The sequence below is a fragment of the Leucoraja erinacea genome, chromosome 10, assembly GCF_028641065.1.
Source record: "Leucoraja erinacea ecotype New England chromosome 10, Leri_hhj_1, whole genome shotgun sequence".
Taxonomy (NCBI): Eukaryota; Metazoa; Chordata; class Chondrichthyes; order Rajiformes; family Rajidae; genus Leucoraja; species Leucoraja erinaceus.
Window position 1 is genome coordinate 13,191,068 of NC_073386.1, and position 13,060 is coordinate 13,204,127.

Consider the following 13,060-nt stretch of genomic DNA (forward strand, 5'->3'; position numbering starts at 1 on the left):
TATATTTTGTGTCCGATTTCATGGAAGAACACACAGAAAGCTTACCAGATTGGAAATGCAGGTTGAGAGAGAATGAGGAATACAGAGTTGCCGACAGAAGTAAAAATGTAGGAAATGTAAGAATTAATGGGACAGAACGCTGCTAAATCCCCAGACTTGGTGACCTCCATCCTTGGTTTTGAGGAGGTATCTAGAGAGATAATGCATACACTGGTTATCATCTTTCAAAATTAGTTTTACTTTAGAATGGTTCCTATAAATTGAAAGGCAGCCAATGTGGGAAGGATGAGAGGAAACGAGAAGTTATAGACCAGTTAGCCTGACATCAGCAGTAGGGACAAAGCTGAAATTCATTATTCAGGAAGTGGTAGTTGGGCTGTAGACTTTAGATTTTAGACATTAGAGATACAGCATGGTAACAGGCCCTTCGGCCCACCAAGTCTGCTCCTACCAACGATCACCCCATACACTAGCACTATTCTACACACTAGGGACATTTTGCAATTTTACCAAAGCCAGCTAACCTACAGGCCTGTACGTCATTGGAGTGTGAGGGAAACCGGAGCACCTGGAGAAAAACCCACGAGGTCGCAGGGAGAAGGTACAACCTCCGTACAGACAGCACCCGTTGTCAGGATCGAACCCGGTTCTCTGGTGCAGGAAGGCACCAACTCTACTGCTGCGCCACTGAGCTGGCTTGGAGAAAATAATAATAAAATGACTGGGGAGAGTTAACGTGGATTTGTGAAAAGGAAATCAATTTTTGACTAATTTGGACCATCACACTGGTAGCACAGATACAAAAATGAACCATTCCCATGATGTTTTTGGACCTTCAGAAAGACTTTGATAATGTAACGCACAAGAGATGGTAAAGGAGCGTGGAGCATTATTCATAAAATAATAAAGTGGATTGAGGATTCATTTATCAGGAATAAAAACAAAGAGTAGAGATATATAGGTCATTGTTAGATTAGGAGGTTGTGAATAATGAGGCAAAAGCAAGGCATGGATTGCTGCTGGAGTTCCAAATATTCACTAGTCTATTCAGTGTTTTGGATGAGAGGAATCAAGTGTAACATATCCAAGTTTGCTGATGATAGAGAACTCTGCTAATGTGGGCAGTATGAAGGATAAAGAGAAACTTTTGTTGACAGACTAATGGGCGGAGAATTCAGTGGCTTACTCCTGCTATTATGTTCATATGAGATTTCTTAAAAATTGTGCCTTTGATCTAATTTTAGGTTGTCTACTCTGACATCTGCTAACGTGGGTCATTGTTAATTTTGCATAATTATTCTCTTATAGTGCATTTTGGGATGTTTTGCTACATTATAGGCAGATGATAAATGGAAGTTGCCACATCTATTTAAATTTCATTTGTGTATATTCATGATACAATTTTTATCATAAAAACAGGGATAGAAATTTGTTGCAGGAGTAGGCCATTCGGCCTTTTGAGCCAGCACCGTCATTCAATATGATCATGGCTGATCATCCACAATCAGTACCCTGTTGCTGCTTTCTCCCCCCATATTTCTTCATCCCGTTAGCCCTAAGAGCTAAATCTAACTCTCTCTTGAAAACATCCAGTGAATTGGCTTCCAGTGCCTTCCACAGATTCACAACTCTCTGGGTGAAAAACGTTTCTCCTCATCTCAGTCTTAAATGGCCTACCCCTTATTCTTAAACTGTGACCCCTGGTTCTGGACTCTTCTAACGTCAGGAATGTTTATCCTGCATCTAGCCATAATTATCAATATGTAATTCCTGCCTCTCAGTTTTGAAGACATGTTAAGTAAATAAGGTGATACATATTTACTTCAAGTCAAGTTTATTTGTCACATACACATACGAGATGTGCAGTGAAATGAAGTTTCACTGAAATCAGTCTGAAGAAGGGTCTTGACCCAAAACGTCATCCATTCCTTCTATCCAGAGATACTGCCTGTCCCGCTGTTCCTCCAGCATTTTGTGTCTATCTTTGATTTAAACCAGCATCTGCAGTTCTTCCCTACACATACATATTTACATATTTGATTGATAGTTTTCTATATCATGAGTTGTTCTATCCAGCCCATTAATGCAACAATTAGACACGAAGCAAAAATGTTGCACCCACTGTGATTCTGACATATCTCCAGGATGAATAGCTGGACAATGATACATGAGCCGTGATTGTCTTAGTGGTAATTAGATATTGCTTTAATCTTGTTCTAACGCTTTCTTTTTGCGTTACAGCGTGTCCTGATAAAAAATGGGGTGCATCTTGTGACAAAACCTGTCCTGAGTGCCTGAATGGGGGGATCTGTCACGAAGGCACTGGGGAATGTATCTGTGGTCCAGGATACACAGGAGAGAACTGTGAACTGGGTAAGGGTAAACAAGTGTTGAACATTGATCAGAACATGATTCCATAAATCAGGCATCCATGTAGAATTGATTTGCTGAATTTTTGTATTTAAGGTGCGCACCATTCCTTTAATAAAATCGATGTATGCTGACTTCAGGTCAGTTCAAAGATAGGCACAAAATGCTGGAGTAACACAGCGGGACAGGCAGCACCTCTGGAGAGAAGGAATGGGTGATGTTTCAGGTCGAGACCCTTCTTCAGACTCGAGAAGAAGGGTCGAGACCCGAAACGTCACCCATTCCTTCTCTCCAGAAATCCTGCCTGTCCCGCTGAGTTACTCCAGCATTTTGTGTCTATCTTCGATTTATAGCAGCATCTGCAGTTCCTTACTACACATTCAGTTCAGTTCAGTTTATTGTCACATGTACCGAGGTACAGTGTAAAGCTTTTGTTGCGTGCTAACCAGTCAGCAGAAAGACAAGACATGATTGCAATTGAGCCATACACTTACAGTGTATTACAGTACATTTACAGTACAGTACAAGGGAATAATGTTTAGTGCAAGGTAAAGCCAGCAAGGTCCGATTAAAGATAGTCTGAAGGTCACCAAAGCCTTAACTAGCCTATTTGCCTCATTCTAAGCCGCAGAGACTGACACCACAGAGTAATAAAGCCATCTAAAGCAGTATGATTCAGTCAAATTCATTCACAGGTTATGGGTGAATGTTGCAGCCACAGGTGCTAATTTCAGTAACACTGACCTACACACTGAACATGCATTGTCTGACAAGTGTCAATCACCATTCAAGAAAAATGGTGGTTTGTTTAGGAAGAAAGAAAACCTTAATAGAAAAGGAACTACCGACAGTACACAGTCAACTCACTGAGGATAAGGAAATAACAGATGGGCTACATTGGCAACGTTTCAAAGGATGATCCTGACATAGTGTGTATTCGGATGATGTCAGTGATGATCAATGGAAGACCAGACATGAGGATAAGGAAATCAAACTGTAGACAAGAATACCCAAGTGTGCACTGTTGAAACTTGAAGGAGTGAATGCTGAGGATGTAGATTCCGGTCTGAAACTTACCCCCTTAGTCTGGTTCAGTCAAACACCAAGTACGAGCACTGGAAATCCACCTCTTCTTTATTGTACACAATACCTATACCAATATCAATACCGTGGGACCCATCCTTGTCTCTACTTATTCGAGCCCAACAGCCTTGAGCAAATAGAACAAACCCCAGAAGATCGGCACACCCCAATGTGCTCCCCACTCTTTTATACCCTTACAGACCCTTGGTGTGAAAATACATGGGGGGGGGGGGGGGGGGGGGGGGGGGGACACAACCCTTACAAGCCAGTTACCAATATGGGCTGCCAAGTACATTGAATGACAGTTCCCTAACCCAATCATACATAGCATAGTTTCAACACAAAGCACTTAGGGGGAAACGCTTCTGTTAAGTAATGAAACACTATTACTTGGTAAAGAAACATCTTTGGTGAGGCCCCTCTCTTGGACCAATCACAATTAGCAGCGGGAAGACTCTGCAACATAATTGTAACCCAACATTTCCCCAACCAATCCCAAGCATGTTTTTGCAACAGGTGGGGGGGAGGGGGGCTTAGAGATGATGCAGTAAGGTTTGACTGAGCTGGGAGCATCTATGGTGGAGTTTGGGGAGTGGCTGCAGAACTATTGTGGTCCATGTTACAGAAGCTTATCTTGGCCATAATCATTTTCTGAATCTTAACGGCTCACCATTTTGTTTTCAGTCTGCGAAGAAGGAAAATTTGGTCGCAATTGCCAAGAAGAGTGTAAATCGCAGAGTTCCTGCAGTGGTTACAGGTTCTGTCTGCCCGATCCCTATGGCTGCTCTTGTGCTGCAGGTTGGCAAGGGAGGAAATGCAATGAAGGTAAGTGCTGAGAAAACACCATTCACATTAAAGAAGTGCCTTGAAGCTTCTTATGCTGTGGAAGGATTCAGGATGTGTTAAGTTAAAAGTATCTTAAGTATATAGATATCTATATCTATATCTAAAAGTATCTGTGGAATTCATTGCCACAGACAGCAGTGGAGGCCAAGTCAATGGATATTTTTAAGGCGGAGATTGACAGATTCTTGATTATTAAGGTTGTCAGGGGGTTATGGGGAGAAGGCAGGAGAATGGGGTTGAGAGGAAGAATAGATCAGCCATGATTGAATGGCAGATAGACTTGATGGACCAAATAGCCTAATTCTGCTCCTAGAACTTAAGAATTTAAAGAAAATTAGGGAGGTGAGGTTTTGGAATTGTATGGCATTGTAACAAACAAAATAGCGTGCTCAGTTGTGGAAACAAAGAACTGCAGATGCTACTTTATACCAAAGAAAGACACAAAGTGCTGAAGTAACTCAGCAAGTTAGAAGGCATCTCTATAGAAAAGGGATAGGTGACAAATCGTGTTGGGATTATTCTCAGACTACCTGATGTCTGAAGAAGGGTATCAACCCAAAATATCACCTATCCTTTTTCTGTAAAGATGATTCTGACCGGCTGAGTTACTCCAGCACTTTGTGTCTATCAGCGTGTATTTATTGTTTTTTGACCTTATTAATCTAATGCATTGCTGACCAGTATCCCTTGTTTTCCCTGTCACAAACACAAGGACGTTAAATTGTCCAAGATGTTGGTGAGGTCGCACTTGGAGAATTGTATTCAGTTTTGGTCAACCTGCTGCAGGGAAGAAGCCATTAAGCTGGAAAGAGTGCAGAGAATTAGGAGCACATTGCTGGGACTCAAGGGTCTGTACCAAGGGGTAGGACTTTATTCATTGTAGTGTGGGATGATCGCATGGAAGGTGCATAAAATCATGAAGGCAATAGTTAAGGTGAATCCACAGTCTTTTTCCCAAGGTAGGGAAAGCAAGAATCGAGGTTTAAAGCAAGAGGGGAAACGTTTGATTGGAATCCGAGGGCAAACACACACAGCCGGGGGTGGGGGTATATGGATCAAGCTACCAGAGGAAGTAGTTCAGGCAGGAACAACAACAAGGTTTTGAAAGGTACAAGGATATGAAACCTTTTCACACAGAGGGTTGTGAATCTGTGGAATTCCCTGCCTCAAAAGGCAGTAGAGGCCAATTCTCTGGATGCTTTCAAGAGAGAGTTAGATAGAGCTCTTAAAGATAGTGGAGTCAGGGGATATGGGGAGAAGGCAGGAACGGGGGTACTAATTGTGGATAATCAGCCACGATCACAGTGAATGGCCATGCAGGCTCTAAGGGCTGAATGGCCTACTCCTGCACCTATTGTCTTTTGCCTGTTGTCTATTGAAAGGTTTAGAGGGATATGGGCCAAACATGAGTTAATAGGACAAGCTTAATAGGGACTTCTTGGTCGGCATGATCAAGTTGGGTGAATGGGCTGCTTTCGGGCTGTATGACACAATGATTCTATGACTCGAGTACTAACCTTATTTTGTCCTGTTAACATCAAACGAGGCAGGATTTGGAGCTGCCACACACCCCATCCCTATGCTGATCAGGTGATACTCGGGCAGTAAGGGGCACAGCAAACAGTGCTATGAAAACCAGGCTTTCCCAGCCTCTGGGGCATCTGACAAACCAAACAATGGGGGGATGGGGAGGGGGGGGGAGAGATGGGGACAGAAGGCCAGTGATACTTTATCTTGCCTCATTGGTAAGATACCCCTCTGACCGTCTTGTTCCTCGGTACACAAAAATGCTGGAGAAACTCAGTGGGTGCAGCAGCATCTATGGAGAGAAGGAAATGGGCAACGTTTCGGGCCAAAACCCTTCTTCAGACTTGTTCTGAGAGCAGGCGAAGCATTCACTTGGCACTCCGACTACGACTTCCCTGACATTTGAACCCGAGGATCTGGCTGTTCCACCAGGTCAAATGTCAAGAAAGTTTCCTCTCTCAAAATACAATCTTATCGCTGCAAAACCCGGTGCGGAAACACAAATTTATTGAGTAAATTGGAAAACTACGGTACAAACGCCAATATCCTGCAAAAATGAATCAGTAAGCTACATTGTCCAAATCATCTGGAAATGAGCCGTGCCGGCAGATGAAAGGGTCGTGATTGAAGGCCAAACATTAGTTCAGTGGGATTTTGGTAGGAATAATGGCAACACATCCTATCAGGAACACGGCCTTCTGCTGCCCGGCATCCCAGCCAACTCTTGTCAGAGGATTAACTGTCAAGCGGTTGGCACCCTCAATGCGTATTCTCGCCAAGACTGTCTGCTGAGTCTAGTTTAAAAGGCAATTTCCTCAGCCTCAGTGAAGATTAAATGCTACAACTGTTAATCTGCTTTTCAGGTTAGAAGTCAAACTGAAGTTACATCTGTTCCCTCAGGTGGATAGGAAAGATCGGATCACAATTTTGAAGAAGCCCAGTGGTGTCCTGGCCAATATTTCTCCCTCAATCAGCATTATTTGAATACACGATCTGGACAGTATCACATTGTTGGTTGTGGAAGGCGGCCACGGGCAAATTGGCTGATGCATTTCCCAATGTTATAACAGAGACTCAAGATCAGAGCACTTAATTGGCTGTGAAGTGTTAGTGATGTCCTGAGGGAGATATAATATGCTGCCATGCCATTTTCACCTGCCAGAGGAGAGAGAGTGAGGACGTCTTACCAGTATTATCACTGCGCTTAAAAGAGACATTTTAACTGTATAACAATGGTAGGATTTCCTTCAATGTAAGTACAGATCTCCACTGGCCATTGGAATGGAAAAACCCAGAAGTTAATCATTTGACACAGGATTGTGTTTGTACTGTAATCACCACCTCGGATTCAAATTTAAACAGAACAGAGAACAGACAAAAAAAATCTTGAATCTTAGATTCAATTAATTATTGCAAAAAATCTGCACAACTGGTTTCAGCAATAAGGAATTGAATGACTAAAACGAAATGTAGAATTAAAGAACTGTTGTTTGGTGGCCGGGGCGATCGCAGTGGGCTGAAGGGTTTGTTTCCGCACTGTATTTCAAAACAAAATAAAATTGTGGAGGAGAATTGGACTGGATGCAATGATTTTGGGTGGCAGAGATCTGTCTTAGCGCGCCAGAGAACCAGGTTTGATCCTGACTATGGATGCTGTCTGAACGGAGCTTGCACGTTTTCCCCATGACCACGTGGGTTTTCTCCAGGTGCTCCGGTTTCCTCCCACATTCCAAAGATGTACAGGTTTGTAGGTTAATTGGCTTTGGTAAAAATTGTAAATTGTCCCCAGTGTGTAGGATGCTGCTTGAATACAGGGATCGTTGTCAGGGAGGACTCAGTGGGCCGAAGGGCCACTGTATCACTAAACTAAACTAAACTGCAGATGTTGGTTTGTACCAGATATTCACAGTGCTGCAGTACAATGGTGCAATGGTGCTTTATTGTCACATGTGAAAAGTGCAAATGCACAATGAAATTATTTTCTTACAAACAGTCCAGTAGAGTATTGCCATGCCATCCACAATTAGAACAATCCCCAAACAGAAATAGTCTACTGAGCCCGCATGCAAAAGGTACCATGTTCTGGTGCCATTTTTCTAAGTCCAGTCATCATTCCAGTTGTTATGAGCGGTGCCTGATTCAGGCTAGATTCAGGCTCCAGCCATCGCCTGCCTTGGTCAACCAGCAACCAACTTCCTCTCCTCACTCTTTCATCTTTGTGCCTCAGTAACTCAGCGGGTCAGGCAGCATCTCTGGAGAAAAAGATAGGTGAAGGTTTGGGTCGGGACCCTTCTTCAGAGTCTCAAGTTGGGCCCTGACCCAAAACATCACCTATCGTTTTTCTCCAGAAATGCTGCCTGACCCACTGAGTTAATCCAGCACTTTGTGTCTTTCTTTACTTGAGTAAATAGTTTTCAATGGCCTTGTACAAGCTGACTGCTTCATCCAAGAATCTTCTCTAAATGATCACTGGATGTGATGTGCATCTGGCTCCTCTGCTCTGGTCGTTTGTGCTCTATCGCTGGATCAGAGGTGAGCCCAACTGCAGACCAGGAGGTCAGATATATTTCCAGGCCATTTCTGGCTTTAATATTGCAGTGCGCAGGTTCAGAAACAAGCTGAAACACGGGCAGAGTCATCAACAAAAGGCACACGCAGCAATCCCATTGACACCTGGGGAACTGTACTCAATGGATGGGAAAGTAATCTTTAGTGACCAAGAAATTGTGATTGAAGGCCGCAAATTATTCTATTGCTCGATCTAATTAAATGTTGTTCTCAGTTTGTAGCCCTGGCACCTATGGACCGGAATGTAGGCTGAAATGCCACTGTCAAAATGGAGCAAGTTGTAATCGATTCCATGGGTGTAAATGCCCTGCAGGATGGCATGGCCTGAACTGCGAGAAATCAGGTACCAGTCATTGTGTGAATATGCATGTACAGAAATGTGTATGCACATCTGTACCTGACTTTTATTGTATATCTGTATACATGTGTGTTTCCAGGGATGTGTATTTGTTGCGTGTGTGTGTGTTTGTGCAGGCATAGATATATGCACGTGTGTTTGTTGGTATTTATATGTGTTCTAATTTTCTTCTGATGAGTTCCAAGGAGTACCTTCTTCAACAAAATGGGTTCAGTTTGAGGTTCTCACCACACATAAAAGCAGACAAAAGCTTTCTACTGTATCTCTCTGTACACGTGACAGTGTCAAACCAAGCCGAAACTAAAACTAAACATGCAATATCCATATGAGACTTAAATAATCCTAATTCACCCATCAGTGCTCACCATTCCATAATTGATCAGATAATATTGATATCAATTCTTGTCAATGAGATGAAGTCTTTTTGAAAATATATATTAAATATATAAATAAATATGTATGTCTGGCGGTGTTTGGGTTTGGTTAACAAAGCTCTGGACCAAGAATTTTGTAGAGGACATAGACAGTGAGAAAGTTTAACAAGAATTTCTTCGGGAATTTTTTGAGGATGGAACTAGGAAAATGGATAAGAGAGAGCCAGTGGATGTAGTGTACCTGGACTTTCAGAAAACTTTTGATAAAGTCCCACATAGTAGATTAGTGGGCAAAATTAGAGCACATGGTATTGGGGGTAGGGTACTGACTTGAATAGAAAATTGGTTGGCTATTTGAACTAGAAAATGAGTAGAAAAGATTAATAAGGATGTTGCCAGGACTTGGACTGTGTTGTAGGGAGAGGTTAGTTAGGCTAGGATTTTATTCCTTGTAGTGTAGGAAACATAGGGTTTACCTTATAGAGGTGCATAAAATCATGATAGGGGGTGCACACAGGCTTTTATCCATGGTTGTAAAATCAAGAATTGGAGGGTATAATTCAAGGTGAAGGGAAAGATTTCATTGGAACTTGAGTGGCCAGAGGGGCAGGTACAAGAATGAAGTTTACAAGACATTTGGACAAATACTTGGGAGGAATGGATTAGGGGGATATGGGTCAAATGCGGGAAAGTGGGACTAGCTTAGATGAGCATCTTGGTTGCCTTGGATGAGTTAGGCCGAAGAGTTTATTTCCATGCTGAATTACACTATGCCTCTAAATGCTGGACACTTTGACAGTGATGATCTCCATAATATTACTTTGTGTACTTGGGAGGATTTTAACGACTTGAGATTGGTATTTATTGACGAATATTTGGTAATAACCAGCTGATTTATTTCCCTTAAGATCACGTGCCTAAGATAGTGGACACTTTTACCGAAGTTGAATTGAATCTAAAGTCAAGCCCGGTAATGAGATGTTCTGCCTCGGCCATACCTTTGCCTGTCAATGGGGAAATTCACATCCGTAAATCAACCAGTGCGATACTAAAGGTGAGTGTTCTCACAAGCACGTCCTGGAGTCTTCCCGACACAACCAAAGTACAAGACAAGTGCGTTCTTTTAGTGATACAGAATCCTAAAATGATGGCCATTTAGCCCATTGCGCTTGTGCCAGGTCTTAAGTTCAATTGTCACACTCAATCCCTTTCATAGTTCCTTCCCCCCAAAACCTCTTTGTACATTCGAACTCCTTAATAACCAAAAATTGGTTTCTCTCTGTTCTAAATAAAGTGAGACCTAGCCTCCTTTACGTTCTTAGGTAGAGTATTTCCTCTTTGGTTGTCAATATTTCTTCTCATCCATGTGCTGAGAGGTGAAGCCCATATTCTGAGGCTGTGTCCCCCAATTCTAGACCCCGAACCGTGGAAATAGTCAGCCATGTATGTGCCCAACCAAACAAAGCATTCTTATTTCAATGAAATCGCCTCTCATTCTACAACAGAGTGTAGAGCCAGTCTGTTTCATTTCTCCTCAGAGGATAGTGTGTTCTTCGCAGAAATCAATCTGGTGAACCTTTGTTATGTTTCCTCTGTATCAAATATGTCCATCCTTAGATAGGATGTGGACACAATATCCCAGGGATGGTCTCCCATGGGTCCTGTATAGTTGCAATCAGTAATGAATTGCCTTTCAGAGTGGGTGAAGAAGGCAGGATAATGTACACACGGGAGCGCACTCTGGTGGCTTTGTATTGAACTTTCCTGAAACAAAGGAACCGATCCAGCTCAGGGGCAAACGGCTTGTTAGATTCTCTGTTGGATGAACCCCGCCTCACATCTGCTGTTCGTCCGTCTGTCACATTTAGCTGCTGTTGTCAAGTAAAGAATTTTACATTTGGGTTTTGAATAAATGCAAGAGAGTTCTCCCTGGTGTTCTGGCCAATATCAACCCCCCCCCCCCCCCCCCCCAATCAATATCACTAATAAAGGATGCAGGAAGGAACTGCAGATGCTGGTTTAAATCGAAGATAGACACAAAAAGCTGGAGTAACTCAGTGGGTCAGGCAGCCTCTCTGGAGACCAGGAACAATCAGGGTCAGACACAACTACCTCAGGCAGGGTGGTGCCCTGGTGGGCCCATTGTTGGCTGGGGAAGGTGTGAACTGAGGAGGGATACAATGTGGAGAACTGGGGGAGGAATGTGTCAAGGGGAGAGGGAGAGGGGATGGGAGTGTAGGAGGAAGTTACTTAAAATTAGAGAATTCACCATTCATACTGCTGGTTTGTAAGCTACTCACTTGAAATATGAGGTGTTGTGTCTGGGGATGGATCCCGATCCGAAATGTCATCTGTCCCATTCCCCCCCCCCCCCCCCCCCCCCCCCCCCCCCCCCCCCCCCCCCCCCCCCAGATACTGCCTGACCTGTTGAGTTCTTCCAGCATTTTGTTTAACACATTGAGTTAAGTTGTGAACATGTGTTTCTTTACTTCATGATACATTTCTTCAAAATCAGGAAAGGGAGAAGGTTCAAATTGCTCCTTGTCTACAGAATGTTATGAATTTGAAGATTTATTCGCATTGCACGCGAAAGATCTCCATTGTTATTTTGTACAAAAGGCATTAATTATTGAAGAAAGGTCTGAAGAAGGGTCTCGACCCGACACGTCATCCATTCCTTCTCTCCAGAGTTGCTGCCTGACCTGCTGAGTTACTCCAGCATTTTGTGTCTTATCTTCGGAGTAAACCAGCATCAGCAAATTCCTTCCAACACAAGGATTAATTATTGTTTGGAAGTCTGTTATTTTGAACACAGATATCTTGTTAACAAATGTCAGAAATGAATTGAAATGGGTTTTTTTTTCATCTCAGGCAATGAAATCCATCATGCAAGGGAACTTAACCACTTCAGAATTCAAATTACCGCAGGTTAGTCCACAGGATGAAGGCATTTGGGAATGTGGAGTCAACACATCTACTGGCACTGAATCTAGGAGGTTCAAAGTCATTGTAAAAGGTAGGTTCCAAAAGCTTCAAACTTTGGGACTCGATCTTCAGCTTTTAGCTGTTGTGCGGAGCCTTTTTAAATCTGATAAAATGTTATAAAACTGTTGCTGCAAATCCTTGCCAATCCCATTCAACCTCTAGCCTATAACTACCCTTTTCCATTTTGTCTATCTCTTTGAAAGGTTAAGGATCACATAATATTTAATTTCTATCCTTAATCATTTTACAAACAATTGCTATTTGATGGTACCTATGTTGTTCTGTATGTGCCATTAATTCTTCAACCTTGTGAAGAACACAGTGTACATTTGGAAAAAGAACATTAATTTTTATATCCTTTTCCCTACTCTGAAACAAAGTGGAAGCATACTCTTATGTTTGTATGCTATCCATTTTGCTACTTTGAACTATCATCATATACTCTCTCTTTGCTTTCTAAATGTACTCTCACCTCAGAACTTGCCCCTCAATGAGAAAGATCTTGTGCATTAGGCACGTAGACCTATGTGTCGGAGGTTTTGTATGTGGCGATGAGTGGAATGAACTTAAACATATCCCGCCTAAATCTTAATGCGGTTTAAGACAATTCTTCATCAACAACCATCTTCATTTCCTGATGAGCACGCTTTTCCCAATGTATTTTCATGGATTAGCTGCATTTTACATTTTGCTCAGAGAGAGGAATCGAGAACCAGAGAGCATAGGTTTAAGTTGAAGGGGGAAAGATTTTATAGGAATCTGAGGAGTAACTTTTTCACAATAAGGTTGGTGGGTGCAAAGAAAGAGCTGCCGGAGGAAGGAGTTGAGGCAGGGACAATCGCAACGTTTAAGAAGCAATTAGACAGGTATATGGATAGGGCAGGTTTGGAGGGAGTTGGGCCAAACGCAGGTAGGTGGTGGGTCGATGGAACATGTTAGATGATGTAGG

The 13,060-nt window shown here is 42.6% G+C and overlaps 1 protein-coding gene across 2 annotated transcripts in view; it reads left to right on the forward strand.

The window, feature by feature from the left end:
* tie1 (tyrosine kinase with immunoglobulin-like and EGF-like domains 1) overlaps positions 1 to 13,060 on the forward strand; it is a 61,636-nt gene that overhangs the window by 18,440 nt on the left and 30,136 nt on the right. For both annotated transcript variants that reach the window (XM_055641499.1, XM_055641500.1), the window contains exons 5-9: positions 2,242 to 2,373; positions 4,138 to 4,278; positions 8,609 to 8,737; positions 10,035 to 10,180; positions 11,998 to 12,142. In XM_055641499.1, coding sequence (XP_055497474.1) covers positions 2,242 to 2,373; positions 4,138 to 4,278; positions 8,609 to 8,737; positions 10,035 to 10,180; positions 11,998 to 12,142 — 693 coding nt within the window. The remainder of the gene's footprint in view (positions 1 to 2,241; positions 2,374 to 4,137; positions 4,279 to 8,608; positions 8,738 to 10,034; positions 10,181 to 11,997; positions 12,143 to 13,060) is intronic.